This window comes from Momordica charantia (genome assembly GCF_013281855.1).
Source record: "Momordica charantia cultivar OHB3-1 chromosome 6 unlocalized genomic scaffold, Mcharantia_2.0 BLBB01000006.1, whole genome shotgun sequence".
Lineage (NCBI taxonomy): Eukaryota > Viridiplantae > Streptophyta > Magnoliopsida > Cucurbitales > Cucurbitaceae > Momordica > Momordica charantia.
Genome location: NW_028275164.1, coordinates 6865593 through 6892631, shown reverse-complemented (window position 1 = coordinate 6892631; position 27039 = coordinate 6865593). Strand labels below are relative to the sequence as shown.

Below are 27039 nucleotides of genomic sequence, written 5' to 3'. Positions count from 1 at the left end.
CCTCATCCAAGAAGGAACACTAGCAAGAAATAGAATGCTACATAGTATTAATAAAGGAATCAAAAGAAGATAACTCATCATCGATATTCCCCGAAGGATAATTTCCACTCATTCCAAAGATATATCAACCCATTACATTATAAACCAAAACATTGAAATGAAAAATAATGATACAAGCTACAAGTACGATCAAAGATGGACAAAAACTAGAACAGAGACCACTCTACCCCACCCCTCCCCAAAAAAGCCAAAAAAAAAAGGAAAAAAAAAAACCAAGAATCTTAGTATCTACCATTACAAAATTGTGCTGTGTCAGTTACAGTGGAGTGACATGAGTGGTTTCATTTAAGAAGAGGCAACCAAATACATGGTTGTAAAATTCTCGACCTTTTATAACTCCATCTTCAAAGACATTTTCGACGTCATACTTGCAAGCTCTGGTGCAATCAGGGCAGTAAGTCACCTAAACAAATGAGATAAACATTGCCAAGATTGGTAAAACAGCAAACACGATTGACTGAAAATATGCTATCGATGAAAAGCATCTCAAATAATGAATAACAGACAGCATTGTGTTAACTCAAACCTCCAATAGCTTTGGTTGAAAAGAGGCATCAAGCATCACATCCAGGCCATACATGGCTCTAGAGAATGGACTATGCATCTCAGGGTGAACCACTGCAGCCGACTCAAAAACCGATCGGATCATACTTCTTACTCTCGAATGGATATCCAACCACTTAACTGCAATAGTCTCGTCAGGGCATAAAGCTTTAACTAATTAAAAGGGAACTATTAATAGAACGTAGAACGAAACAGTTTCTATAAATTAAAGGTTCGCATACCATTGTGTTCTTGTTCAAACTCCTTGACAAATTCTGCTATATTTTTATGGTTTAATCTTCCACGGTAGTTCTGCAAGTAAAGCATATGGTAAAGCTATTAAAGTGGTCTAAAGATGAAACAGCATTTGAATTGATTGCTCAGGTGCACCCAAAGCTAATGCTTGTACCAACTATAGGATAAACTACAAGAAATATGGTGATTAGAACGTACCATAACCGTAAAGTGAGTCTCGTACTCGAAAAGACTCTGCTTCTCTAAAGAGTATGGGTTATTTGCCAATCGGACCTGAAGAAGGGGTAGGGTTTAAGAGTATTGACTTCAACATAGTTTGTTCAAGAAAGATGATAGGAGGCATCACAAGAAATTTGCAATCACAGAATTCACATACCCAAAAAGAATCTGCGAGGAAGATTTCCAAAGGCTTCATGCTGCGTACAAGTACAATATAACGCAGGTCAAACTTCTTCCCATTAAACAGTGCAGGATGCTCAATATACTTTTGACATATCTTAGGACCAGTTTCCATGAGACGGATAATAGCAGATAGATTATCAGTGACTGTAGTATCGATAGTCCGGGCCATATTCCATGGTTTCAGTATCCATAAATTATTTAACCCATCTCTTTTGCGCACAAGATAATCACCAATAAGTTGAGATAAATGTATTTCAAGATTGTAAGTAGGCTGCAACCACTCAGCACATCCATGTGCCTGTTGGAAAAGTGAAACTTCCATGTTTTAGCATTTGGCAGAAAGAAATAAGAAATATCACTCCTCTTGATTATCCAAACTCATGCATTACATTATTGCCTAGACTAAAGATAAAATGAGTGTCTTTTAAAACCAAATAGTTCCAAATATATACATATCAATATCAGAGCTAATTCCCATGGTGTACCTTCTGAATAGTCTCTGCCAAATGATGTTTCATGACAAGACAAGCTTCAAAGGGAAATTGGTTAATATATTGCTCATCTGTTATTCCAGTAGCTTTCTTCGTATCCTCATCAATCTGCATACTTGTCCATATAATATCTGCCTCTTTAGGATCACTAGCTGGAAGCAAATAAATTGTACAAAAAACATTTATGTCAATTTAAGAAAAAGATCAACATGCTGAATGAAGTACAATTCTTGAAACAAAACAGAATTTAATTTCTGACTTGTAATTGATCATGGAGAGGGAAGAAATTATAATAGCTATCCCTTCTGCGATTGATTTTTTGGAAGTACTTTTGTCTCAAAATGAATAACTACATTAGAGCTACATACTAATGTATCCCAACATAATTGAAAATAGTTGCAGTACATACTAATTACAAATTCAGGGCGGTCTAAAAATTCTTCAACTTGAGGATTGTCAGTGTAAACATGTAAAGTTCCTCCTTTGCTCTGCTGTAGTCCTTCTGTGTTCACCATGGTTTGAGATATTGGTGAAGCTAACACTTTTGACTGCAGATTCCTGATGTGTTTCTCATACTCCTGATATAATTTCTCTACATTAGATTCAAACTTAGCAATGACCCCTCTCAGCTTTAATAGGTAAATGGATAAGTAAAAGGGATGCATTAGTAGGAAAGTACATGCATAAAATAATTTTGTGGGGTATGGAACCAAGCAGTAAGTCTAGCAGACCGTTGTTTCTCCTCCCCAATGCCAAATAGATAATCGCGAGTGCATTCATCACCTTTCTGAACATTGTGGATTGGCCATAATATGGTAAAGCTGGAAACCAGAAATGAAAGGGCCATTTTCCACAAAGGCACAATAATACATAAACAAGACATGGTTATAAAATGAAGAAAAAAATGTGGTTTTAAAAAATAAAAAGGAAGCAAAGAAACCTAATAGCTGACTCCAGCTTTCCCTCAGGCATGAAGAGGAAAGGAGCCACTTTGAAATTTGGCTGATCACTATGCCGCAAAGCTGAACCTAGTTCATCCATCACGTACCTGCAAAGAGCTCATAATAAAAAATTTGGAACATGTACATTCTGAAAAAGGTAGAATTTAGAAAAGTTAACTTGAACCTAGTTGATAAACAACATACCAAACAGAGGTTTCATCAATCTTTTCCTCATCTGCTAGTCTGTATGTCATCAAATACAGCCACATTGCATTTATAACACGATCAGGAAGAGGCTCTTCAGGAGTCCACTCAGGGAAACGTGGCCGAAGCATTGAATCAATCACGTGCTTTCCAGAATGCAATATTTTTGCTACGTCAATGCCATTCAGAGTATTCAGATTTGGGAGAGATTCAATAATGTCTAAAGCCTTCTCTCCAAGAGGACCAGGAATATCCACCTGCAGAACCAAATAAAAATGGGACAGATCCTAATAGCTCTTTACAAACAGACTTGTGAGCAGGATTCCGGAGCAGATTGATTAATTCTGACAAAATACCTCCAGAGAAGTTAAGCAAGGAAATTCCTTCAGGATTCTCAACAAGTCATCAACTGAATTCTTTCCCAAGGGATTTCCCCTAAGATTCAAGTACGAGAGAGATGGCAACTCAACAGGTGAAAAGGCCTGAGAAGGATAACTAAGAGAATAATCAAACCCTTTGAAATTAACTAATCATACGTAGTGCATTTCAATGCCAAAAAAAAAAAAAAAAAAACATCAGTTTAACTTTTTACTATCCCTTCCCATGAAAACAAAATCAATGCTTAAGATTTCCTATTTCCTTCAAGATTATAACATACTAACCAAAACAACTGAAATTCTCACCTTGTTGATTAAGTTGTGAATACATCGATTTGAAAGGTCTAGAGTTTCCAGGCATTGCAATGAGTGATCAGGTGGATAGATGCTTCCGGGATTATCCTTTTCATATATATCTCCACAAAAACCCAACGCCCACTCAGAAAAGTTATGAGTAAAACGTGAATTGTAGATTTCCAAATTTGGAAACCCTTCAAGAACTCTCTGCTGCAGCTGCTCACCACTGAAAAGGAAGAGTTCAGAATACTTCTGCAGGGCACTAATTCAAGCATGAAGACAACAAAGTATTATGCCTCACTGAACTATCATACGCACCAGTTTTCCGCAACAGGATTATTGTTCAACCAAAGTGCTCTAAGATGTTTAAATTTTGAAACTTCCCGAGCGACCACATCTACATTCTCAAGCTTGTTTCCAGTCAAGCTAAGTGCAAGTAAATCCTAAATCATACGAAACATAACGCCCTTCAAAACTAGTGGTTGAACAGAACTGACTGCACAACAAACTACTGACAACTCCCACAGTATATAATATGATATTAGGAAAAAGATTTATCCGTTTCCTATATTAGTTAAAAAGTGTTGAAATTTTCAGAATGCAATATCATTTATCGAGAAGTTCAATACAACTTTACTTTTATGATATATGACAGTACCTGAATATAGTTATCATGCTTCACTCGCACGATAAAAGCTAACATCAAAATTTCGATTATGTATGATCTACTTTTTGTATAAGATTCTAAAGAAACTTAGCAACATTGCAATTATCGTTACGACGTGATACAAATATTTAGAACATTGAGTTTTCATTAGTTTTCGATGATAACATTCAACGTCAAATTGTTAGCTCAAAGGACAAAAATACCGGAAATTTAGTTGTTAAATCGAGCGATAAGAGTGTATCATCATTAATTTGAAGGTCCTCAAGCTCCAACCATCTCACAGTGCCATTTCCATTATCTTTCACGCCACGTATTTCACTCTCCACAAGTTCGAAAACACTCTGTTTAACTTCATTATCATTTGAATGGACTCCCTCCTCCTCATCCAAATTCATATCAATATCCACACACATCAAGGACGCCATTCTCTCGGCCAATCCCGAAACTTCCTTCAACTGTACGCAGCCATGTTAACAAGAGTAACGAACTTCAGTAACGTTCGAAATGAAGAAACAAATTTAGTATAAGAACCTGACCTGGTTGTAAGCGTCGGAGAGACGGAAAGTCCAGGCATGGTCGACGAGGAACACGTGCGATTCCTTGGCCATGGAGTCTGAAGAGAGGACGAGCCGCCTACAGCGTCCATCCTCGAACGTCTCGACTTGGAAGTGAGCGCCGCCGTCGAAGGTCTCCGACGTGAGCTTCTGGAACAGTTGACGGTGCAGAGATTGGGGAAGTCCGGAGGCGGCGAGGAGCAAACCGTGGACTTCGACGAAATCCTCGTAGGTACCGATTCTTCCGGCGGCGGCCATTTCGGGACGTGAATTACGCTGTCCCTCGCCTTTCAATGGCTGCTTTGTGCAACTTGAAAGAGCAGAGCTGAGCTCGGCCGCCGCACCTGAGGAAGACGCTTGATCGCCGTGGGCTTGGGCCGTACTGGAAGAGAACCCATTAGAATAAATCTGAGCCCAAGCCCACGGTATTTGGGCTCTACGGCCCAATATATTTTCGAGCCCTAAATTTATCTGGGAATGTGGGGCCATGTGTAGGATTTTGCTTTTTGAAGGTTCTTTTTAGTTATTTAATTTTTTTTTAATTTTATAATATAAAATATAAGTTTATCTATTCACATGTTTACTAATCATTCATTCATCTCTCCCCTGACAGAAGCTTTTGAAAATGTGTTATATTTTTTTACGACTGAATCTAGTCAGAAGGAAAGATTACTTTGTTTGGGGATAAAATATACAATTGCCACGTGAAGGACAGAGATTGGTTGAACATAATAAGTTGTTAAAAAGACCTGTCTTGGAAGATCCCTCCTCGGAACCTTTCGAGAAGAGAGATTCAACACTCCCAATTACGTTACAACTTCTAAAATATCCGAGCACGATATGCTAAAATCCGACATTTTCGACCTCAAAACCGACCAAGGTAACTGTCTGTTACGACTCCTGTCGGGATCTAAACTTATAAATAGAGGGTCCCATTTCACCATCAGTTAAGAAATTTTCTCCTCGAACTTAATATTGAGTCCGAGCTACCTACTGACTTGAGCGTCGAATATTTTGTCCTTTGGAGCAGGTCTTCCACATCTCTCAGGTCGGAGCTAGGAACAGGTTCGAACTAGGTAACCATTGTGCGAATTCTTGCATAAACATACTCTCTCCTAGAAACTTAAAGTTCCTCTTTGCCAATCAGCAACCGCATCGAACTCTCAATGCACATGAGTAAAAATCAGCTTCTGAAATTCATTTCTCAACTCTTAAGATTTTTGATACCCACCGTACCCTCTTCCATCTGACTGGAGTCCTCCCCCTCAATCAGCCGAATAGCCATCGGACAATCAGACTCCATTCTTAATTTCTGAAGCCAAACGAAGTGCTTTAATGGCAAACAGTTATGCAAGGAGAGGAGAAAAAACCTACAACATAAAATCCCATTCTACTAAATTATCGTTTTTGCCACTTACCTAAACATAACTCAAATTGTTAATATATATCATCTTAGAAACCTGTAAACTTAAATCGTGGAATGATAAATCAATCAATCATGTGAGAAGCCCAACAATTTTCATATAGCTTTTTCCCCTTTTTAATTTGAACTTAAATGGACTGATCTCCCTTTAAAATTTTCATCAAAATAGAGGGTCAAATAGACTTGGGCAATTTGAATATAATCTCTCTCCCACCAATCAAAGCATTTGCATAAAAATGGTTCTTTTTTAAGACAATTTGTAGGGGCAGTCCCATGTTCTTTTTAGGGCTCATCTTTATAATAATGCTTCTGCCATCAATTAATGAACACACCCACACCACATGCTATTGGTAGACTATTAATTTTTTCTGTTTCTTTGAGGTATTTTGACAAATCCCATGTAAAAAAATGTCCAATAATAATTCTCAACTATACTTACTATATTTGTCTTCAACACATTTATCAAACATTTCTAAAGAAACCCCAACTTTCCTAAAATGGCATAAAATGCCAGAGCAGAGTTGCCATTAAAATCACACCCTTCTGCACACATATATATGCCAATTGATAAGAACAAAGCCACCCCACACCCACAGTATAGCTCTGTCTTAATTAACCCTTTGTACACATTTTTAAAGCTGTTTATGTGTCCATATTTGGCTGTGATTACACTAAATGCACATCAAAATGTTTGTCCCTTTTTTGTTAAGTATATATGGGAACTTACTTGGTGTTTAACAACTTGTAATTAAGTCGCTAATCGTCTATATATGATTTTGTATCGTTTCGTTGCAACTGCGATGATGTTCGATCGATATTGGGAAGAAGGAAAAGTTGTATCAAATCGGGGGTGGGTTTTCGTTGCTTATGTTGAGGGGTGTTTTTGGGAGAAGAAAAAAGTGTATGAAAATGGGATTTTTTGTAATTCATTTAAGAGATTGTTTGGATTATGAGTTTAGAAAGTCGAAATATTAAAACAAAACTTTTAAATTCTTAATATATACTACTCCCAATAGTGATAGTATATTTGTTCCACTGCTTAATTAAAACAAAATAATAACTTTGTTCAAAAAAATTTAATGAACATTAAAAAAAGTTCCTGAAATCTTAATTAAACTTTGCAAATTTAATAATTAGTTTTAAAACAAAATATAATAACCTTGTTCACGTCTTAAAACACATTACACGCCATGCAATGCACGTATTAAAAAAGTTAAAAGATACCATGCACATAAAATAAAAACAATTTATAGTTCATTTAAAGGGCTATTTAGTTTTAACTGCCTTTTTTATTCGGTTTTTTTTTAATTCAACAAATGTGAGGTGGGATCAAAACTCTAATCTTTGAAGAGAATAATGGACTCATTTGGTAACGTTATTGTTTCTTGTTTCTGTTTCTTTATTTTTAGTAAAGAAAAATGAATTGCATGACCGTAACATGACATGAATTTAAGTATGATAAAACAATTTTTTTATTCATGTTTTGAAATAAATTGAAAATGAGAAAAATAAAAAAGAAACTTGTTTTAATTGTTTCCAAAATTTCTATACAATTTTGATAATGTTCCTAAAAAAAGTAGAAAAACGAACAAGAGACATAGTTAATTGCAAAATGCTTAAATTTCTTAAGAATATTGGAAATGAAAAACAAAAGATGTTACTAAATGAGCTAAATAAGTTTTGAAAAATACTTAGATCCTGGTGAGAACCTGTCTCTAAATCTCTGTTAGCTGTCAAATATTTAATGGTCGTGATGGGTCATATTACGACAACTAAAACCTTGAGTATTTTCAAGTCTTATTCATTGAATTATCGTCAAATTGGTTGATAGATTTATTTGAATCGTAGCTAGGTTTATGATTCACAAAATTTTTAACTTTATTTTTTAATTCAACAAAATATGGAAGTGCATATTCAAACCTCCAACCTTGAAGGATATATGTCTTAAATCAGTGAATGGAAAATACGACCAGAGTAACTGGGCCCACCTAAAGAAAAAACCTAGATAATTAACAGGCCGGACATTTCAAATAATTCTATAAAAACTCCAATTCAAGAACCATACAGATACAGAATTGGAAAACCTAGGTAGGCCAATGAATGGCGTTTTCTTCAACTTCAACTTCATCTTCTTCTTCTTCCTCCACTTTCGTTTCCCAAGAAGAATTCAATTTATTCCACAAAATCGACAGAGAACTGTACGCCATTCTCGCCGTCAAAATCCGGCGAGATCCAATGGAGGCTCTCCAAATAATGGCCTTTTGGCTCTGGTTGGAGCGAGCCGGCTTCCGCCACATCGTCTTCCGAATGCTGCGTTTGCCCCTTCTCCTCATCAATGAACTCGCCGACGAGGCCGCCGCCGCCCTCGCCGCCCTCTCCTCCGACCGCCCGCCGCCATTCTCCGACCTCACTCTCACACGCAACTTCTTGGAGAGAGAAATCTCCCTCCGCTTCCTCTACGCCAACCGCCAAATCGCCGTCCAAGGAATCGACAAACTTCGAAACGACGTCTGTTTTAGAGCCTTTCAAGATATCATGGACACAGCCTTGAGTCACAACATAAAAGTCTCCGCCGCCTCCACCCCCGCCGTTCCTCCGTGGCTGCCGCCTTCAACCACCACTCCTCCCGCCGGGACATTCGACGACGGCGGCGATCCACAACTGCAGGTATGTTTCTTGCGGCGTGATATTTTATTTGCTGAATTTTGCTTGGTACTAAATAAAATTTTAACATTTACTGTGGGGATATTTTATTCACTGAATTATTAAGAAAGTTGAAAATTTATTTTTAAGGTGGATTTTAGAATATTTTAGAAGATGAGATTTGGGTGAAATCACCGAATCAATTTTAAATGATTTTAAACTTTTCTTTAATCAATCTTTTTAATTGATCAAATATGATTATGAAAGAGTGAAGTGATTTTGACAATAAGATTTCACCAAAATCACTCTCAAATACATGTTAATGTTAATGTCAAAATCAATTCCTTATGATAAATTAAAAAATTGATTTTAGAAAAATTTAAAACTATCTTAAATTGATTTTTAAGATATCATTTTTAAGGATGATTTTGAAAATCAATTTGTATTTGAGAGTAATGTAGAATTAATGATTTAAAAAAAGTTAAAGTTTAATTGATTTTTAAAAATGAGTGATAAGTATCAATTTAAAGTAATTTTAACGTTATTTGAAATCAATTTTCTAATACAATGACAAAATAATTTTGCCATGCTGAAAGAAATTAATAAGCATATGAGTAATTATCGATATTAATATATATATTTTGTTATCCATCTTGTTAACAAGGTGGGTGTTTTATTCATATTGTTAACAAGGCGGCGGCGGTGGCGGTGACGCCGGAGGAAAGGGCGATGTTCGTGACGTTCTCAAAAGGGTACCCGGTGCACGAGTGGGAGGTTCGGGAGTTCTTCACCGGAAGCCATGGCGACTGCATTGAGACGTTTCAGATGCAAGAAGTGGCGGAGCCGAGCGAGCAGGCGCTGTTCGCTCGGATAGTTTTCCGATCAGCCGCCACCATCGACAACATTCTTGGCGGGCATCAAAGAGTCAAGTTCACCATCAATGGAAAACATATATGGGCTCGGAAATTCATTCCGAAGAAAATACAGCAGCCGCCGTCGCCGTCGCCGCCGCCGCCGTCTGCGGTGGTTTAGTGTCTAAACCCTTGAGGAAGATAATGAGTCTGAATTTGTGTGTATTTTCAAATTTGGAAGGTGATGGAGCATCGTTTGTATTTGAGGAAAAAGTTAAAAATGAGAGATTTTTAGTGCTGGGTTTTGTTTTACTTTTAACTTCAATATTTTAGAAAAGAATTCTTCCCTTATATTATTATTATATTCTTGTATAATTTTACTTATTTTTACATAACCATACATAATAGAATTAATTAAAGAACAATTTTTTTTTACTCATTTTCTCATTGCAAATTAAGTTTTTGTTTACTTATCTTCTTTTTTATGTTTTCACAAAATAAAATCTGTCTTAAATTAAAAAAAAAAAAGATGTTTTTGAAAACTTTTAACGTATATAAGTACTCAACTTGACTTGAGTACACTCAACATAACCTATAACTGCTCAATTTCAACCAACCGACTCATTTGCGTCTTTGAACTTTGGGATGAGAATTTCAATTATTTGATATGCTAGTTTGAATGCTTGGATCATACCGAAGAAAATAAAATGAAGAAAAGACTGCCTAGATCAACTCACTCTAACTACACAACTATAAACTTGATTTGATTACATCAAATCAAATATAGTATTACATCAAGTCAAATATAGTCAAACCCCTTGTATCGAATATTACGAAAGATAATGAAGCTTGCGTAGCAAATGTGTTTCTCGATAAGAAAAAATGTGGATGGGTGCATCTCATTAACCTACTAAATACAACAAAAAAGGGTAAATGATATAACATAGAAGCAAAGTAGGCCGATCCAAATAAGTATCCTCCTAACTTTACTGCTTGATAGGAGCAACTTAACATGTACTAGAATTAGAATCCCGCGTAATGAAGCACTTTTTATTTGATTTTTTTAGTACAACATATTAGGTAGAGGATCGAACTCACAACTTCTTAGTTTGAGATATATGCTAATTACCGTCGAGCCTCATTTTGACACTATCTTATTTGATTTGACTGATAAGAAGCACAACAAACAATTATAACAAATTATATCAAAACATCAAAATTTTTAACAAATACCATCTTTATATTTATACAAAATATGAAAAATTCATTCATATTCGAAAATATTTATAAAAGTAAAAGTTCTCTAACTTTTATCTAAAACATATCAAAATCCTGCAAAAAAAAAAAAACTTTGAAAGGGTAGTGATTTTAAAAAACTTTAAGCTAATAAATTTAAGATTTTATTCGACGGAGGAAAAGGGTGATTATGTTTGTAGTAAAGTGGAATTTTTCAATCAGCCACCACCGGCGCCGCCGCGACTGCCGCCGTAACGGCGTCTCATGATTCTTCAAGAAGATGAGTTGGGATTTGTATTTTCCAAATTTGGAAGGTGACAGAGCATTGACTGTCGCATTCGAATAAAATGTTAAAAGGATGTTTAGTTCTTGGGTTGTTTAATTTTGATAACTTCTATATTAAAAAAAAAAAAAAGATTCTTCCCTTATATACTATATTCTCATTAATTTTATTTAGTTAATGACCATTCATATATATATATTTCTCAAAAAAAAAAAAAGACCATTCATATATATCATAAAACTTGAGAAAAAATTACTTGATTTTATTATCTTAATTTTCTCTAGTGTTCAATTTAGTGTATGATTTGATTTGGATTTTAGTTGATTTAGATTCAATCTAATTTTGGATTCAATCTAAGCATTAAAAATTATAAGTTACATATTCATCAATTTAAATCATTTTAGTTTTCCTTTTTTCGAACTTTAGTTAAGCTCCATCTAAATCAGGAGTGTTACTTTTTTCTGTTTTATGCTTTATTTTATTTCATTTATTAAGGTTTTGGTTTTCAAATTTACAAAGATTTCAAACGTAATTTTGAAAACAAAGTATAAAATCACGTCTTAAAATATATTACACATCCCACCATGTATCATAAATTCTTTAAAATAATGTATATATAAATATTTGGGTAAAATACACTTTTAATTGAGAATAAGGACATATATATATAGTTTAGGGTTTAGAATAAAGGCACATTATATATATATTAGGATAAAATATACTTTTGGTTCAGAATAAGTGGACGCCCATCTATTTACTACTGTCAACTAATCTCTTTAATATTCAATTCGACTCAATGTTAGAACATTTGTGTGAATGTTATTTTTACTTGAATAGTCGTATTTTGTGTCCCATGCTAGGAAGGATTACTCCTATTTTCCTTCCAAATCCAAGAATACGATTGATATGGTCTGTGTACCTTTCTTATTACTTTTTTTTTTCTTTCTATCTATTTGGTCTCTCAATTTTAAAAAGTGGCAGTTTAGTCTCCGATTTTAGAAAACGGTTTCAAATGGTCGATTACAAATGACGTTGCAATATTCTCTCCCAATCCCTTCCCTTCTCTTCCTCTCTCTTTCTTCCCTCTTCTTCTCCACTTTTTTCCTGTTCCAACTGATTTTATCTCATCAACCCATCAAAACTAATGGAAGATGGGCTTTTTTTTTTTTTTCTAGTATGCCGCTCCGCGAGCAAGGAGCGAGAGAACATAAATCGAACCTAATATCATGAATATCCTTCGAGGGTTTGGGGCGAGCTGTGGGCTACATTAGATATGGGTTGAAATGGCGAGAGCTGAGATAACGATGATGTTTGGGAAGAAGCAGACCCGATGGTGCCGAGAATCGAGGAATGACAAAGTACTCCTTCTTGGTTGGACCAACCCAACCGGCGATTTCCGACAAGTCTTTCTTCATTTTTCGAGCAAGAAGCGGAACTACAAGAAAGCTTTCTTTATCTTTATGGATAACCAATCCATTTTCAAATATAGTTGGGAGACTCTCCCCAAGAAATGGGTCACGTTCCGTCACCCCCTTCTCTTGTCATGCGTGCCTTCCATCTCTTTGGTCGGTCAGTGACTCTGTCGTTCTTTCCCTGCGGTAAGTAACTCACTCCGGAGCCCGCCATGTTCGCCCGCTGGGCCGAGTGTTCGCCCACCCATTTCCTTCTCTTTCACTTTGGCCAATATGAGTTTACCTGATACTAGCAGCTTTATCGCATTCGCAGTTTACGCGTCAAGTTATGGATCTTACAAAATTACCATTTATTGATATCCCCAAGACAGTAACGGATCTAACTTCTAATTCAACTAGTTATATTTTATCATTAGGCTTTCGATTTATGCCCGTGGTAACCCGCCGCCGGTCATGACGAGTGCTCCGCCCGCCACCGCATATGTAGAAAAAGAGGGAGCGGGGAAGGAAGAACAACCGTTTGACTTTGGCACATGAGGTGGCGGGTTTGGCTAGACGAGAATATCTCGATAACCTAAACAAAAATGCAGAAGTGAGCGTACCCCACTCCTCTCTCCCCCTTTTTTAGCTTGCTGAGAAGCAGGTTGTTGCTGCTGGGTTGTCACAGCTTGGACGTTGTTCCATCTCCCCCTACGTCCCCTTTGGTTGCCTTGAAGTTGCTGGGGAACAGGGAGGGCCGGCTGTCGAATAGTTGCCTAAGCCGGTCTCTCACCAACTCCTTCTTTGCGGTAGGTCTTCTATCCGCATGACCCAGTGCTGACCACACTGAGAGACACGAAAGCGCAGGTAACGCCAGTTGGCGAAGTGGCGTTAAGCATCCCTAGCGGTACGAAAAGAGAAGGTGAAGAAAAGACTGTCGGAACCGATCGGAGGAGTATTTCAGAGTCCATCCCCGCCTTTATTGAGAAGTGAGAAGGAAGAGATATAAAGGTGGGGCATGAATCTCGGTAGTACGAAGGGGAAGCAGAATCGTATCTGGCAGTGGTTCTTCGGATCGATCACAGATTCTCGGCCCCGTCGTTTGGGTCGGCGGGACATGGGAGCCTCAGCTCATGCATCGGTTTACCGAAATCACCTCCGCTATCCCCCGTACCTGTATCTCTAGGCGCTATGATGTCTTATTATGTGGATCATGTCTTCCTTTTCGGGTTCCAAACCTCCCCCTCATGAGCAAAGCCGCCTTTTGCCGCCCCTCATGCAGCATATGAGCGGATCTTCACTAAAAGCCGGCTCTATTGGCGGCATCTAAGTAGTAAGCCCACCCCAAGATGAGTGCTCTCCTATTCCGACTTCCCCAGAGCCTCCGGTAGCACAGCCGAGACAGCGATGGGTCGGCTCACTCATTATGCAAGCAAGCAGCGGTTCAACGCTACACCGCTTTTGCATCAATTCCTTCCCTGTTTCGGTGCATCTTCCATTCATATCGATTTTGGTTTTTCTGCACCATATTTAGATCTGCCTCTTCTTACTGCCTGCTTGTTGTCCTCAAAAGCTCTTTGACACTTTTCCGATCAGTGAAATGTCATGATCGGTCCGTACGTCCTTCTTTAGTTTAGGAGATTTTTGACATCAAAATGATTTATGAAATACCAAAACGAACATAGTTAGTCATAATTGGCATATATTTTAAACGAAGAGATTGTAAGTTTGATTCCTCACTCCACATGTACTAAAAAAACCATTTATGAAATCAATCATTGTTACAAGCATTTGTTGCTTGCTTTGTTTGAAACAATATATTTTTAGATAGAGGAAGCGAATGGGAAGAGAAGTTTAAAGTTTCTGTAAAAATTTTAGGCAAATTTTTTTAACCTAAATTTTTTTTACAAATATAAATAACGAATTATACATCATTGGGAAATTTATGAAACAATTTTTTTCAGTTAAATGAGTGATGGAAAATTGAACAAGAATTCATGTGAGAAAAAAAAAAGTTAAAAACCCAAATTATAAATTTATATAACAATTCTCAACTACGATTTCCCATAAGAATGACAAGAGAACACCAAATCAAAATCCTTTGGGAGCGAAGATATCAAATTTTCTTCCCTATCCAACCGTCTCACCACCGTATGCTCGTCTCCTCTTTGTCATACGCAGAACTCAAATTAGCCCCTAAATTCCCTCGCGCTCAATAGCCACTCCACTCATCCTTCTGCTGCACTTCTTCTATACACTTACGTATCTATTTCAATCGCGTACAGTACATCGTTCAGTGGGCAATTCTATTTTTGTTTTCAAACGGAAGCATTTGTCTGGGTTTGCTGTCTGATTTTCTCTGGCTTTGAGGGGTTTTTGTTGCCTTAATGTCAGATGGGGCTCGGGTTTCGTTTGATTCTTTTTTAATTTGCAGTGCCAATTGCTTCACTATGGATTCCGGATCGAGTGGCCAGGAACCCACTTCTTGGGAAGACCTTTGCAGCATCAATTTGATGCCCTCGGAATTGTTTTTGAAGTTCCGCAAAGAGTTGCAGGGCTTTCGAGTTGGTATCAATTTGGAGGTGATTCTACAACTGTGCATACTTTAGATTTTATTAGAATTATGGTGCCCCTTTAGATTATAGTCTATGTTTCGAAATCCATATAATTTGAAGATTTATACGTTGCGGCTGTGGTTCTGGTAGATATACATGTTAGCATAAATGTTTGCTTGGATGTTTATTGTCTTCGTGGGCTGCCGTTTTAAGGTTTTGCTAGTTTGTTTCGTGGCATTGTAGTTGAAAGTGTGTAAAGAAAATGCCAATTTGCCATATCATTCGTAATAATTTGTGGGTTTGATGGATTTTGTCGAATACATTTGCACTAAAGTTAATTTAGATACCTTGGATGAAATAAGGAAGTTGCATTTTCTCTCTGTAAACAAAAGGAAAGAAAAAAAGTTAATAGTAACTAATAGGATAACTGGCAGTGGCCGAGACCAAGTTGAGCTTGTATTCTCTTGTGTATTCATATCATGCCTTCCCATCTCGTAGAAACTACGACAAGGTGTGAGTGTAATGTTTGGTCCATTTAGGAGTTTGAGTATCAATTTTGAGTGTTAGAATATAAGTTAAAGAGTTTAGTGGTTGTGAGTATTCTTGGCACTTGATTTTGAATTAGGTCTATGAAAGAATGGATTGTAATATATGAAAGAGGGTAACCCAGTCTTGATTTTCACATTCTCCGTTACCTCTATATGCACGGTTTGTTTCGATTCTTTTACTGTTAGATTGAATGGATTTGCATTTACTATTTGGTTCAGTTCTACAATGCTCCATGTAATGAATATGAGGCCAAGCTTGTGCTGAAGCCATTATATCCGAACCAAAGATGGAAATTCATCTACGAGCCAATCCGTCAAGACATACGTCTTCTATCCAAAAAGATTCCTGTAACCAGGTTTCTGAATCTTCAGGTATAATACTTCTAAGCCCCCCAACCAAAGATATTCATATATCATAGCTAAAAGGAGAGTATATTTGATCACTCTCATTGTGCTACCAAAAAAAACAAGGAACTGGCTGCTCTGCTTTTAAACTTGTACTGTGGGTGGCATCAAATTCTGTCTTATGTTTCTCAAAATACTGGGCAACTACAGGTTGGTATTGGACATAATTTTCAGATGCACGCCACCGGTTGGAAATGGAAGCTAACCACATGCTTGGGTGGAGATGGTGTATCTCGCATACGAAACAAGACATCAATCAGCCCTTTTCCAGGAATGGATTTTCGCTTCGGATGGAGGGCAGATTACGTGCTGCCTGAAATTACAGGGTATGTAAATCTTCGTCCTCGATATTTAATCTCAGGTCTGAGTTAAGAATATCTATAAAACACCAGCACCCTAATGCTTGAATCTTTATCGAAATTATCGGTTGGTTTCTAAAATAGCAACATTGAATTCAACAGGGCTCTGGGTACCGGTGAACCGTTGTTTAACATGAACTCGGGAAAGCTAGAAGCCTCACTTGATAGAATTGAGGCCATTGTCACTCACAGTGATGAACCTTGATGGACAATACAACCCGAAACATCCCTAGGATTCAGTCAGGAGTCTGTCACCGACTTCGTTCACCATTTTGCAGATTTGTCAGCTCCAAATCATCCATTGTTGAGCTTGAGAAAGGTGAAGAGGATAGCATTAGCAGCTATATACTTCAAAGCGTCTAAAAGATGAAAATTTACCAGGTTTATTTTCTTAGGATGACAAAATTGTTCTGTCATTAATCCAATTCAATATTCTCTACAAGTTTGCTTTAGATTTTGTATAATCTCTACGATTAGCTTTGCAGATTTGTCACTTCTCTCCCCTCCAATTACTCATGGAGTACATTTTATTTGTACATTTGAGAATCAACAAAGTTTAGGAAACTTGTGGAAGACTGATAATTGATATATGATGTCTATCTAATCTTCATAACTTTTTCAAATTTGCATTAAAAACCTTTTTTTTTGGTTAATTGTTTAATCTAAATCAAAGTTCCTAAAGTAAATTGTGATCAGTTTTTGTCAATGACAGCGACTGAAATAATTTTCTACTCAAAATTTCAGATCTAAAAAAGAATATTTCAAGTTTTAGGTATTTCAAGTTTATAAATTTTAATCAAATTAAGTTGTAGGTATTTTAATTGGTTAAACTACGCTTAGATTGACAAGCATACAAAAATCATTCTTTTTTATTCTAGGTCATTCATGATACGCACCAAAATTGAGATTCCATTCTCATGGATTCTTCCATCTAAGGAGGTTGGAAATGTATTCTCATTTCACATACGATTTAATCTCTAAACTTTAGTTTGTAACAGTTTAATCATCGTACTTTCAAATTTGTAACAATTTAGACCCTTAATTTTAATAGGTAACAATTTAGTTAAAGTAACGACTTAATCTCTATCGAGAAAATTCTTGTTAATTTTTCAATAAAGATTCTTATATATAGATCAATAAACTTATGAGGTATCATATGTTTATAAATTACAAAGACTTAATCGTTATGTGCTAAAATTCAAGGATTAAATTATTATCGATTTAAAAATACAGAGACTAAATCGCTACTTCAATAAAAGAATGGGAATCAAGATATTTTATAACCTGAAATTTGATAACCAAATTTACACCTAATTATCATTATTATTTTTCCAAAGTTTGGCATGTTAGGGCTGTAGGGTTGGCCTTTGGGGATCACACCCACATGGCTGCTGGTTTTATCCACAAAGCAAACGGATTTAGTTTACTTTAATATTCGATCTCACAATAATTCAGTTTTGTACCTCCCTCATCTTTTCTTCTTTTTCCTTTTTCCCATTCTTAATTTTTCTACAAAAGGAACCCTAAAAGTAGAAATTAATTAGTTCAGTCTGGTTAGGTTCTTTAACCAAAATGTGTTTTGTGGATTGAACTTTAGAGGATAGACACCTTACGGTTTTTGGTAGTATAACATATGCGGGATGGAGGATTAAACTTCTAACCTCCAGGAAGAAGAAAGATGCACTAACGCTGAGTTATCATTTAATAAAAAGTCGTTAATAACAAACTACATAGAATGAAAATTCAAACTATATATTTTTCTCAAATACTTGAGAGGTCAAATGATTATTTTGATAGAAGGGTGAAGTTTAGGTGTTTTGTCATGACTTTGAAAGTCAGCTTCCTAATTAGTTGAGTTATTTTAGAAAAATTCAGTTAGAAATTATTTCTACTGAATACCTATTAAAGTTTTTGAAAGTTACACCATTATTGATAGTTGATTGGATTAGAAATTGTGAATGGTTATAATTGAGCTCAAACGTTTGAGATAAAAAATTATGATTTTATCTCTTGCCTAGAAATTGTTGAACTAAAAAAATTAGGAAAAATATCTATTCTATGAATTGAAAAATTAATAGCCCATTCATTTTTTTAAAAAGTTATCTATTTTGATATTTAATTTTTTTATTTGTCAAAAATTGAATAGCGTGTAACAAAATAGAACACATCGAGTCACAACTGTTACGGCAGTTTACTGTTGAAGAGAGAGGCAGGGTCCCACCAAATGATTCGGATATTTGGATAGAATAGTAGAAAACGCGCGATCAAAATGGCGTCAGATACTGCCACGTCACACACACAGAAAGAAAACGTGGCGAAATCTGAGTGGAGGGACTAACTTAAAAGGGAAGCCAACAAAAGGAAAAGGGGAAAAACCGGCGAAAAATAAATTTAATTAAAAAAAAAAAGACAAGAGGCGGGTTCATACTTCTAGTTCTGCCGCAGCAATTGCAATTTGCAAACGCCAAGCTCCGTCGTTAGGGCGGAACTCGGAATCTTGACCAGATTTGTCTTCTTCTTTCTTCTCTCTTCTCTGGAAATCCATGTTTTTAGCTTCTCTTCATCTTCAATTTGCTTATCTGACATTGTTTGCTCAAGAACAAGGGGCTAATTTCCCGCTCCGGCTCCGCCTTCTCGTCTGCCCTGTTCCACGAAGCTCCGGTTTCAATGTCGGCAATCTCGATTTACAGGCCGGAGTTCTTGGGATCCATCCAAGATGGATACCGTAATCACCACAAATTTCATCGCAACTCCGCCCCGTGGACTATGTAAGTTTGCCTCTGTTCCTCTTCTTGCTTTCCTCTTCGCTTCGATTCCGGTACTCATTTTTCCATCGTTCTGGTGTGCGTGTTTCGCTTTCAACCGTTAATTTTACTGGATAAGGTTCCTATTAATCCACTCTGCTTGAGGATCATAACGGAATCGTATAATTTTGATTTCCGGCGGGAACGGGCTGCTAGTTTTTCGGACGAGATGTGGTGTTGTTTTAATGGGGGTTTTTATTTCTTGAACTCGAAACAGGACAATGGACTCTAAGTCGCCTCAAACGATGAAGAAAGAAGAAATTTCCATTTATCTCTCAACGCCGCTGTTGCTTCCGCAGTCGAAACCCTCGCCGTCCGACGACCTGCAATTCAACCGGCCGCCGCCGGCCGACCAAGATTTACTTCACAAAAGAAGATTAGAGTTCGGTCAATTCGTAGCGCGCGAGGCCGTGCTTGATGAAGAATTGTGGGTAAGAGATTTGATCTTCAATCTCAGAACCTGTAAATTGTTGAATTTCTTTGTAAATAATAAGTGGTCTCTGTGTGTGTTTGATCTTGAGGTAGACGGCGGCATGGCTCCGAGCTGAAAGTCATTGGGAGAATCGAACAAATGAACGGTAAAAAAACTTCATATTATTTTATTAAAAGAAACTTTGTCGCATGCTCATAGCTTATCTTCTAAAAAACATAGCCACTCTTTTTTCTGTTTTGTTTATATGCAGAAGAAACCAAAAGCTAAAAAGGGCAGGTTTTAATATTTCAATATTCTACTAACTTTAAAACAGTAGGAGAGAACTTACAGAGACAGAAAAGAAAACCAATGGCAACGGTTGATAATAACAATATTTTCAAATTTCAAAGCTCATGAATGTTCAGTAAAACAATAGGAATTCTAGGAATGGTTTATCCAAGAAAGAGAGAGTTGGGATTCAACTGATTGTAGCTCTGCTTTAACACAGATATGTTGATAGCTTCAAAAGGAAATTTGCTGAACAGGTAGGATTGGCTAGATTTGTTTAATCTGGCTGAGTGGTTGAAGGTGAATTAATTGATATCCTTACTTTCTATATATATGTACTGAATGTTGCAGGAGTTCAATGCTATTAAAAAAAGATGCAGTGGGCAACATGGACAGACATGCACATGCTTTGTCACTGTGAGAAACTTTTGTCTCTAAAGTTGTAGCTCTGAAATTTTTACCAAGGCCTCCATCGGCCATTGTGCTGGAGGAATTGGCTTTGAAGTTTTCTGTTTTCAACTATCTCAGGTAAGGAAGGAACAGAGGCATATAAAGCGTACTGTGATTAAAAGTGTCGTAGCAACTCTCGATATGAGCTTGCGGCATTTGATGCACGGCGAGACTTTTCCAGGGGTCGAACCCGAATTCATGTTGTTATTAACTCCCCCTTTCTTGTTTCCTCTTGGCTAGTCATGCAAAGGAACCATGTTTGTATGCAGGAAAGAGAGAAGAGTCATTTATGCAGCATCAACAAAGAGATCCCAAATAAATATGCTTACATTGCAAACCTATGTGTAGCGAAAGCAGCACGTCGTCAGGGTATTGCTAGCAACATGTTGAAGTTTGCGGTTGAAACAGCAAGATCCAGTGGTATAATCCAAAGAGAGACTGAAACTCATATCCCCCACCCCCTTTAGACGAGCAATCAAACTAGTGTCTTTATTAAAAAAATGCAATGGTTGCACAAATATGGTTTCTAATAAGGTCTGGTGGCAGGTATTGAACAGGTATACGTGCATGTACATAGAAACAACACACCTGCACAAGCATTGTACCGAAAGATAGGCTTCGAGGTAACGTCTAATTCTGGATGTGAAGCTCCTTCATATATGACGCGTTCGGCTACACTTTGAAGAACTCATACATTTCTTACAATCTTCAGGTGGTTGAAAAAGCAAGCTCACAGTTGTTGGAAGAACAAATTTACCTACTATGTATTAACACACAGAAGCTTAACAATGCACATTGATGTTGATATTCATTATCAAGGTTCTTGTACTGACAATTGAAACTCACTAAAAGTATTGTTTTCTGAATATACTTCCGAGTTCAACAAAATTTGAGGTGTAACAGTAGTAATATTCTACCATTCTGGTATTATACCTATTTACAATGTTTCAACAAAAAAGAAAACCCCTGGCATTTACAGTTCATATACAAGTATTTCGTCGAAAGCCTCATATAGGTCAAGAACAAAAATCCCATGCAGATAACTATTAGATTTTAGTGTTCATGGAGGGCAGCAAAATGATTCAAAGCAAAGACCGATCCACCAAAATTAACACGAGGATAGCACAGAGGAATAGTAACTCGGACCTCAGTAAGGCTTTTGCGGCCAAACAGGAGACAGTTTCAGTCCAATGATCTCTACCTCCGGGTTCGAGTGTCCATCCAGAAACACTTCCGTTACCTATTACGCCATTACACCATTACACCATGTTATATAGCTGCTTTAACAGTTTCCATAAAAAGAAAAAGAGGTAAAAACCAATCACTTTCTTTTCTTAATTTTGTAAAATCTTGCACAATTCAAGGGTTGAGCCTGACAAACACACCTGAGAACATCCAAAGAGTTTAAGCACTCTTAGGGACAGGCAGTTATCAACAATTAAGCCGAGAGCCTCATTGGTCAGATTTCGACACCAAGAAAGGTCGAGGCTAACCAAATTCTTAGAAAAACAGGCTAGCGAAATGGCTGTGCTGCGGCCAACCTGCAGGAACCCATAATTGTCCCAATCAATGAGGAGAACCAACATCTTCCATAAACTCTACTTATGATCTTTTCTAGATAAGAAAAACTCTACTTATAATCGTTAGTTACTAGCCTAAATTGATCAAGAAGTGCCACTAAAGCTAAGGCAGCCAAGATATTATAATGTATTTAAATTCTGCAAATTCATTTATGAAGTACATAGCAGAAAATATTTAGATATACCCAGCAGTTTTTCTAGGCTCCAGTACTAGAGACTATCTGGAAAAAGAAAGATGGTTAGTGCAGAAAACAAGGTTAATACATACCTTTTTGATATTGTTTAGGGAAAGTTCTTTTAAATTTTCTCCAGAAATCTCCACGAATGCAGAAACAGCTTCATCACTTGCAAAAACAAAAACGATATTGAATCGAACAGCCAAATAAGACAGAAGCACTAGCACCTATAATTTAAGTTGAAGTGTGAATGCAGGATGAAATTTTTTTGCACAGGATTATTCTCAGTAATGTTCACTTCTTGACACTTTGCTTAACTAACCTCGTACCAAAACAAACATTATTAAGTTACTCTCTCTGTAAATAACCACTCACTGCTTGGAAATAGCCGTGTTATTTGTGATCTTTTCTATACACTTGCAAAATACGATAGAGAAGAAAACCTTTTAAACTCATTGAGAAACTATAACTATCTCATAGAATAAAGATCATGAGAACATTAAAGGTTATATTTAGTTGCTGACTACAATTTGTGCTAGCATTATCTACACTAGTAATTCAAAATGACACTGGTCTCATGAGAAATGAGAAGTACCAGAACAAATAGATAATATGGTTTGACAACTATTATAAATTGCTAGAAAGGCAGAAGTGGTATGCTCCAACAATTATTAAGGATTTCTTCAATCTAACCACATTAATGAAGCATAAGAAAAACGTTCATAAATATGGTCTGGTTGACATCTTCAGTACTCATATATGGAATAAAAAGCAAGCATTGACAAAAAAAGCAAGCATTGAAGAACTATAAATCCTAATATAATTCTGGTGAGATGAGAACCTGAATAGATTCCGAGAAAGTTTTAACTTTTGAAGAGCCGGGCAACCACTTGCAAGGCAGCATAAAGCATAATCAGTTAGCCTCAACAAATTCACGAGGTCTATTGCACATAGAGCAGAGCAATTCTCTGAGATTGCTTTAATGGATTTATTGGTCAATTCCCTGCACCTCAAAAAGGAAAAGCACAGTTCAAGGAGAAAGTAAAATGATATAACATTATGGTACTGGCAACAATCATCCATAGTGATGTGTCCAAGAACATACACACAATTGGTTAAAATGAGTTGCTTCAGATTATGACCCCCATCTGTCAGAAATTCTTGAAAGAACTTGTCATGAAGGTCTTTAATTCCAGCTAATGAAAACACTTCCAAATGTTCGAGCTTCTTCATTGCAGAAATCATTAGCATTGGATCAAGGTTTTGGCAATCATCAAGATACAATTCCCTTAGAGTTGATCCCAGAGAATTGGCTATAGAGTCTATGCTTGAGGAGGTGAGAAAGGAGCACTGACTGAGATTTAAAGATTGCAATGCTGGGGCAGAAGATACAAGTGCTGCCATACCAATGTCAGAAAGACGACATGCACCACTAAGCGACAATGATTTCAGAGCAGGTAAGCTATTTGATGACTGAGCTAATGTAGACAATAGGACATAATCTGGAACACAGCGTCCACATTGGTCAAGCTGCAGTATCTGGTTCAAAGAAACAGCAAATGTAGTTTACATGGAATAGAATGCTAAAACAAGAATTACCAATAACCTGCAACTCTAATCCATACATGATACACCCGAAAAAGATGATACTAATAAAATGCAAGGTTCCAAGTTTCCAAGTCCAGATGCATAGCAAAAATGGAAGAATAAACTACGAATCAATCATTCAAGATAGGTTTTTATAATTTTTTTTTTGTGGTGAAGTGATGGTTTCTATTCCAAGATTTAAGAAACTACGAAGCAGAATTTTTGCCTAATGGAGCAGTGATTACATTATTAATTCCTAAATGTCTCATGATTAATAGTCGCTACATGAAGATTAACGGACGGGCCAAGAAAAATTCATATTCCTTCTGTTTCCATTGATAAACTTAATGCTGGAATGTATATATACCATTAATTTGCTAGTGTCGCACCCTTGGAAAGATTTTACAAACTCCTCCTCACACAACCAAGAACAGTCCCATATACAAACTTCTGTTGGGGATCCACATAGAAGAAGATCCAGAAAATGATGGTTCATTTTTCGAGAATCACATAGTAGCCGACAAAGCTTGTGCCTGAAAGCATCTGGGACAAAGTCCAGTGAAGAAATTGCATCGGCATTTTTGGCAAGAACCCATAAGCATAAATCTCTTAAAGAGGGAGGAGACGATGACTTGGGGCGGCTACCACACCTATTCTTTCTAGGGATCCATACAACTGGTGCAGGAACATGCTCCTCCTCGGAAGACATTCTAACTCGTAGACCTTTCGCTCGATCACTAGCAATCTTCATTGCAGTAGAGAAAGGTCCCGGCCAGTCTTCAACATTGTCTTCAGCTTCAGCCCTAGCATGCCACAAACTATGATCGTCTTCATTATAATAATGAGCAAACTCAAGAGCAGTTCTCCTTGAAAATTCTCTTGCTGCATTGCCATGTTGCTGAATTAACAACCGCCTATTTTCGGCAGCAATATTACCTTGAACTTCCTCCTGTGAACTAGACTCTATATCCTGATTCTCATCACTCCGATGACCATCATCTCTCAGATGCGGAGTGTATGAAACCTCACCTTCTCCAGAACAGTATTCATATCTCATTTTTGAATCGATTCTAACTTCTTCAGATAGAGACAACAAAGCGCTTGCAATCAATTGCCCCTCACCATTTTCTTCTGTGGCATTTAGGTCAATCCCAGCAAAGCCATCAGCATCCATATCTGCTCCATCATTATAACTTGTATCAGTAAACTTTCTTTTACCTTTTTCGATTACCATTCCCTTTGGTCTTTCACGAGCTGAACAATAATTTTGATGGTCTACTAGATTATCACTTAGCACATCATCGTTCAGTTCAGAATGTAATACAACCGTGTCATTTCCATTTGAACTTTGGCCATCCACAATCCATTTGCCCTTATCTCTTCGGCTGAATCTACTTCTGCTCTTGCTACAATCGTTCTCATCAATTCTTGAGCATTCCTCCTTTAGTTCTTCAATCACAACTTCTCCACTTCCACCCAGAGCAATTGCATCGTTGTCATTATCTTTTAAATCCTGCCCCTCTTCAACTAGGGCATCACTATTACTTTGAAGTGTGCTAATACCCTTCTCTTGTTCCACTGTCTTAAAAACTCTCTTCCCCGAACGTAAACTGAGGCACCTTTTACTCTCAGGACTTTCATCAACCAATTCCCCAGCCAGTGAATCAATAGTGGGGATCAATTTTCTCTTCCCATTAACATTAACCTTGTCGCTCTTCGACCCTGTACTTCCAAAATCAATACTCCGCATAGGTTCACTCAAGCCCTCGGCTCCCTCATTAACTTCCAAAGCCTCAACTCCGCTACAAATTGAACGAACCCCCATCTTCGCACTCAAGGCCGGGCCCGAATCCCGCTCGTCAATCGTCTCCGCTATGATCTCAGTAGATCCCCGTGTAATCCGTCCACACAAATCCTTCCTCCCGGGGTTAACAGCAGAATGCTCGGCGCTAAGCCCTTTGGCAGCAAGACGAGAGCTCCGCCTCCGAGAAACCCCGGGACCGGAGACGCAATCGGCGGGGGAGGCAGTAGAATCAGTGACAGAAGCGGCGGGGGAAGGAGAGTGGGGGCCAGGGGGGTGGGTTTCATGAAGTTGAGAAGGCGTAGAGGGGTGTGGGAGAGTGTTGGAAGGGGTTTCTAGGGTTTTGGGAGTGGGCGGAGGAGGGAGAACTTCTCTGGACCTCAGAACCGTCATTGTGAGGAAGCTCGTGGCGGAGGCGGAGGAACAGTGGCCGGAAAACTGGAGGCGCCGGCGTCAGAGAGAGTCGGAGCGGCGGAGAAGTGGCTGTTGGTTAGGTTTTTGGGTTTGAGCGAAACCAGAAACTTCTCCTTCACGCTACTTTCGTAGACGGTTGCGCTTTCCCGCCAAACCCCTCTCTCGGCTCCTCCGTCGTATTTTGCCTAGAATTTTTTTTACTTTTTTATTTTTTATTGTCAATGTTGGTCTATATTTTTTTTGCTATAGTTTAATTTTTATCATGTAATTTTAAAATGTTTATTTTAATTTATCTACTTTCATTTGCACAACTTTAATATAAATTTTATATAAATAGAAATTTTTAATATAAATTTATTAATGTATTTCAAGTTAGTGAGTAAATTACCTTTAAATTATAAACAAAAGAAATGAGATAAAAATACAAAATGAATGAAAAACACGAAGTAATTTTTTTTTAAACAATGGACGACTAAAACCAATGTTTCAAGAGTACATTGACCAAAATAAATAAAAATTAAACATATAGAGATCAAAATAGACGTTTTGAAAATATAGTAATAAAAATAAACGATCCAAATAGCATTTAAACCTTTAATTTCTAGTGTTTTATTTTAGAAATCAATTTTTCTTTTCTAATTTTATCATGATTTTTTTATTAGTCATTTAATTTTTATTGCTTTTCATGACAATTTTATAAAAGCACAAAACCATAAAATGTAAAGAAAAAAATGCGTCGAACATGAAAAATGTAGTTTTTCAACTTTTTATGATGTCAAAATGCTACGAAAAGCCAGAAATTCGAAAAACTATCTTTTCCTAGTAAAAACGCGTCTTTACTTTTCATGACATCCTTTAAACGTCACAAAAAAACGCGTTTTCTTCCAACTTTCTGTGATGTTTAAAAAACGTTATGAAACGTCAAAAAATTCGAAAAACTTTAGAAATTGCACATCACTTGAAAAACGTGTTTTTTTTTCCCAATGGTTCGTGATTGTTAAAACGTCATGAAAGACGATAAAAAATTTAAACAAATCTTGAA

General features: G+C 37.1%; 5 protein-coding genes across 8 annotated transcripts; 3 read left to right on the top strand and 2 right to left on the bottom strand.

The window, feature by feature from the left end:
- Positions 1–20: 20 nt before the first annotated feature.
- LOC111016537 (tubulin-tyrosine ligase) lies at positions 21–5127 on the bottom strand. The gene is made up of 15 exons (XM_022291978.2): positions 4774–5127; positions 4441–4692; positions 3889–4013; positions 3580–3796; positions 3253–3378; positions 2897–3153; positions 2692–2799; positions 2431–2572; positions 2161–2329; positions 1746–1903; positions 1235–1558; positions 1057–1131; positions 846–915; positions 587–744; positions 21–463 (listed from the first exon to the last, which is right to left on the bottom strand). The coding sequence occupies exons 1-15, from the start codon at positions 5047–5049 to the stop codon at positions 317–319; spliced, it is 2604 nt and encodes an 867-aa protein (XP_022147670.2). The 5' UTR covers positions 5050–5127; the 3' UTR covers positions 21–316.
- A 3175-nt stretch (positions 5128–8302) lies between these two features.
- Positions 8303–10040, top strand: LOC111016553 (uncharacterized). Its single transcript, XM_022291992.2, has 2 exons — positions 8303–8881; positions 9551–10040. The coding sequence occupies exons 1-2, from the start codon at positions 8315–8317 to the stop codon at positions 9887–9889; spliced, it is 906 nt and encodes a 301-aa protein (XP_022147684.1). The 5' UTR covers positions 8303–8314; the 3' UTR covers positions 9890–10040.
- A 4638-nt stretch (positions 10041–14678) lies between these two features.
- On the top strand, positions 14679–17073 carry ORG4 (OBP3-responsive protein 4 (ORG4)). Of its 4 annotated transcripts, none has more exons than XM_022291855.2 (5): positions 14680–14897; positions 15053–15200; positions 15941–16093; positions 16277–16452; positions 16588–17073. In XM_022291855.2, exons 2-5 carry the CDS (start codon positions 15069–15071, stop codon positions 16688–16690), a joined length of 564 nt encoding a protein of 187 aa, XP_022147547.1. In that variant the 5' UTR covers positions 14680–14897; positions 15053–15068; the 3' UTR covers positions 16691–17073. The 4 variants fall into 4 exon arrangements, with proteins under 4 accessions (XP_022147545.1, XP_022147547.1, XP_022147546.1 ...); XM_022291854.2 differs by having other exon boundaries at positions 14680–14958; XM_022291853.2 differs by having other exon boundaries at positions 14679–15200; positions 16301–16452.
- Positions 17074–18853: 1780 nt separating this feature from the next.
- On the top strand, positions 18854–21327 carry LOC111016486 (Acyl-CoA N-acyltransferases (NAT) superfamily protein). Its single transcript, XM_022291909.2, has 9 exons — positions 18854–19253; positions 19507–19720; positions 19815–19867; positions 20210–20246; positions 20341–20406; positions 20518–20622; positions 20709–20859; positions 20986–21062; positions 21152–21327. Exons 1-9 carry the CDS (start codon positions 19153–19155, stop codon positions 21236–21238), a joined length of 891 nt encoding a protein of 296 aa, XP_022147601.1. The 5' UTR covers positions 18854–19152; the 3' UTR covers positions 21239–21327.
- Positions 21222–26181, bottom strand: LOC111016485 (F-box/LRR protein). The gene is made up of 6 exons (XM_022291907.2): positions 24150–26181; positions 23301–23734; positions 23037–23198; positions 22288–22363; positions 21825–21980; positions 21222–21679 (listed from the first exon to the last, which is right to left on the bottom strand). Exons 1-6 carry the CDS (start codon positions 25974–25976, stop codon positions 21587–21589), a joined length of 2748 nt encoding a protein of 915 aa, XP_022147599.1. The 5' UTR covers positions 25977–26181; the 3' UTR covers positions 21222–21586.
- Between the last annotated feature and the right edge of the window lie 858 nt (positions 26182–27039).

What these genes read in the sequence shown, in the direction of transcription:
- LOC111016537 (XM_022291978.2), bottom strand. Translation starts at nt 5,049, where the DNA reads ATGGCCGCCGCCGGAAGAATCGGTACCTACGAGGATTTCGTCGAAGTC. An exon ending in AATCCTGTTGCGGAAAACTG is followed by an intron (nt 3,797 to 3,888) that starts GTGCGTATGATA and finishes CTTCCTTTTCAG; the next exon opens with TGGTGAGCAGCTGCAGCAGA. An exon ending in TGGCAGAGACTATTCAGAAG is followed by an intron (nt 1,559 to 1,745) that starts GTACACCATGGG and finishes CTTTTCCAACAG; the next exon opens with GCACATGGATGTGCTGAGTG.
- LOC111016553 (XM_022291992.2), top strand. Translation starts at nt 8,315, where the DNA reads ATGGCGTTTTCTTCAACTTCAACTTCATCTTCTTCTTCTTCCTCCACT. An exon ending in GCGGCGATCCACAACTGCAG is followed by an intron (nt 8,882 to 9,550) that starts GTATGTTTCTTG and finishes ATTGTTAACAAG; the next exon opens with GCGGCGGCGGTGGCGGTGAC.
- ORG4 (XM_022291852.2), top strand. Translation starts at nt 15,006, where the DNA reads ATGTCAGATGGGGCTCGGGTTTCGTTTGATTCTTTTTTAATTTGCAGT. An exon ending in GAGTTGGTATCAATTTGGAG is followed by an intron (nt 15,201 to 15,940) that starts GTGATTCTACAA and finishes TATTTGGTTCAG; the next exon opens with TTCTACAATGCTCCATGTAA. An exon ending in CCAGGTTTCTGAATCTTCAG is followed by an intron (nt 16,094 to 16,276) that starts GTATAATACTTC and finishes GGGCAACTACAG; the next exon opens with GTTGGTATTGGACATAATTT.
- LOC111016486 (XM_022291909.2), top strand. Translation starts at nt 19,153, where the DNA reads ATGTCGGCAATCTCGATTTACAGGCCGGAGTTCTTGGGATCCATCCAA. An exon ending in TGCTTGATGAAGAATTGTGG is followed by an intron (nt 19,721 to 19,814) that starts GTAAGAGATTTG and finishes ATCTTGAGGTAG; the next exon opens with ACGGCGGCATGGCTCCGAGC. An exon ending in ACCGAAAGATAGGCTTCGAG is followed by an intron (nt 21,063 to 21,151) that starts GTAACGTCTAAT and finishes TACAATCTTCAG; the next exon opens with GTGGTTGAAAAAGCAAGCTC.
- LOC111016485 (XM_022291907.2), bottom strand. Translation starts at nt 25,976, where the DNA reads ATGACGGTTCTGAGGTCCAGAGAAGTTCTCCCTCCTCCGCCCACTCCC. An exon ending in GCGACACTAGCAAATTAATG is followed by an intron (nt 23,735 to 24,149) that starts GTATATATACAT and finishes TCTTTGAACCAG; the next exon opens with ATACTGCAGCTTGACCAATG. An exon ending in AACTCTTTGGATGTTCTCAG is followed by an intron (nt 21,680 to 21,824) that starts GTGTGTTTGTCA and finishes ATGGCGTAATAG; the next exon opens with GTAACGGAAGTGTTTCTGGA.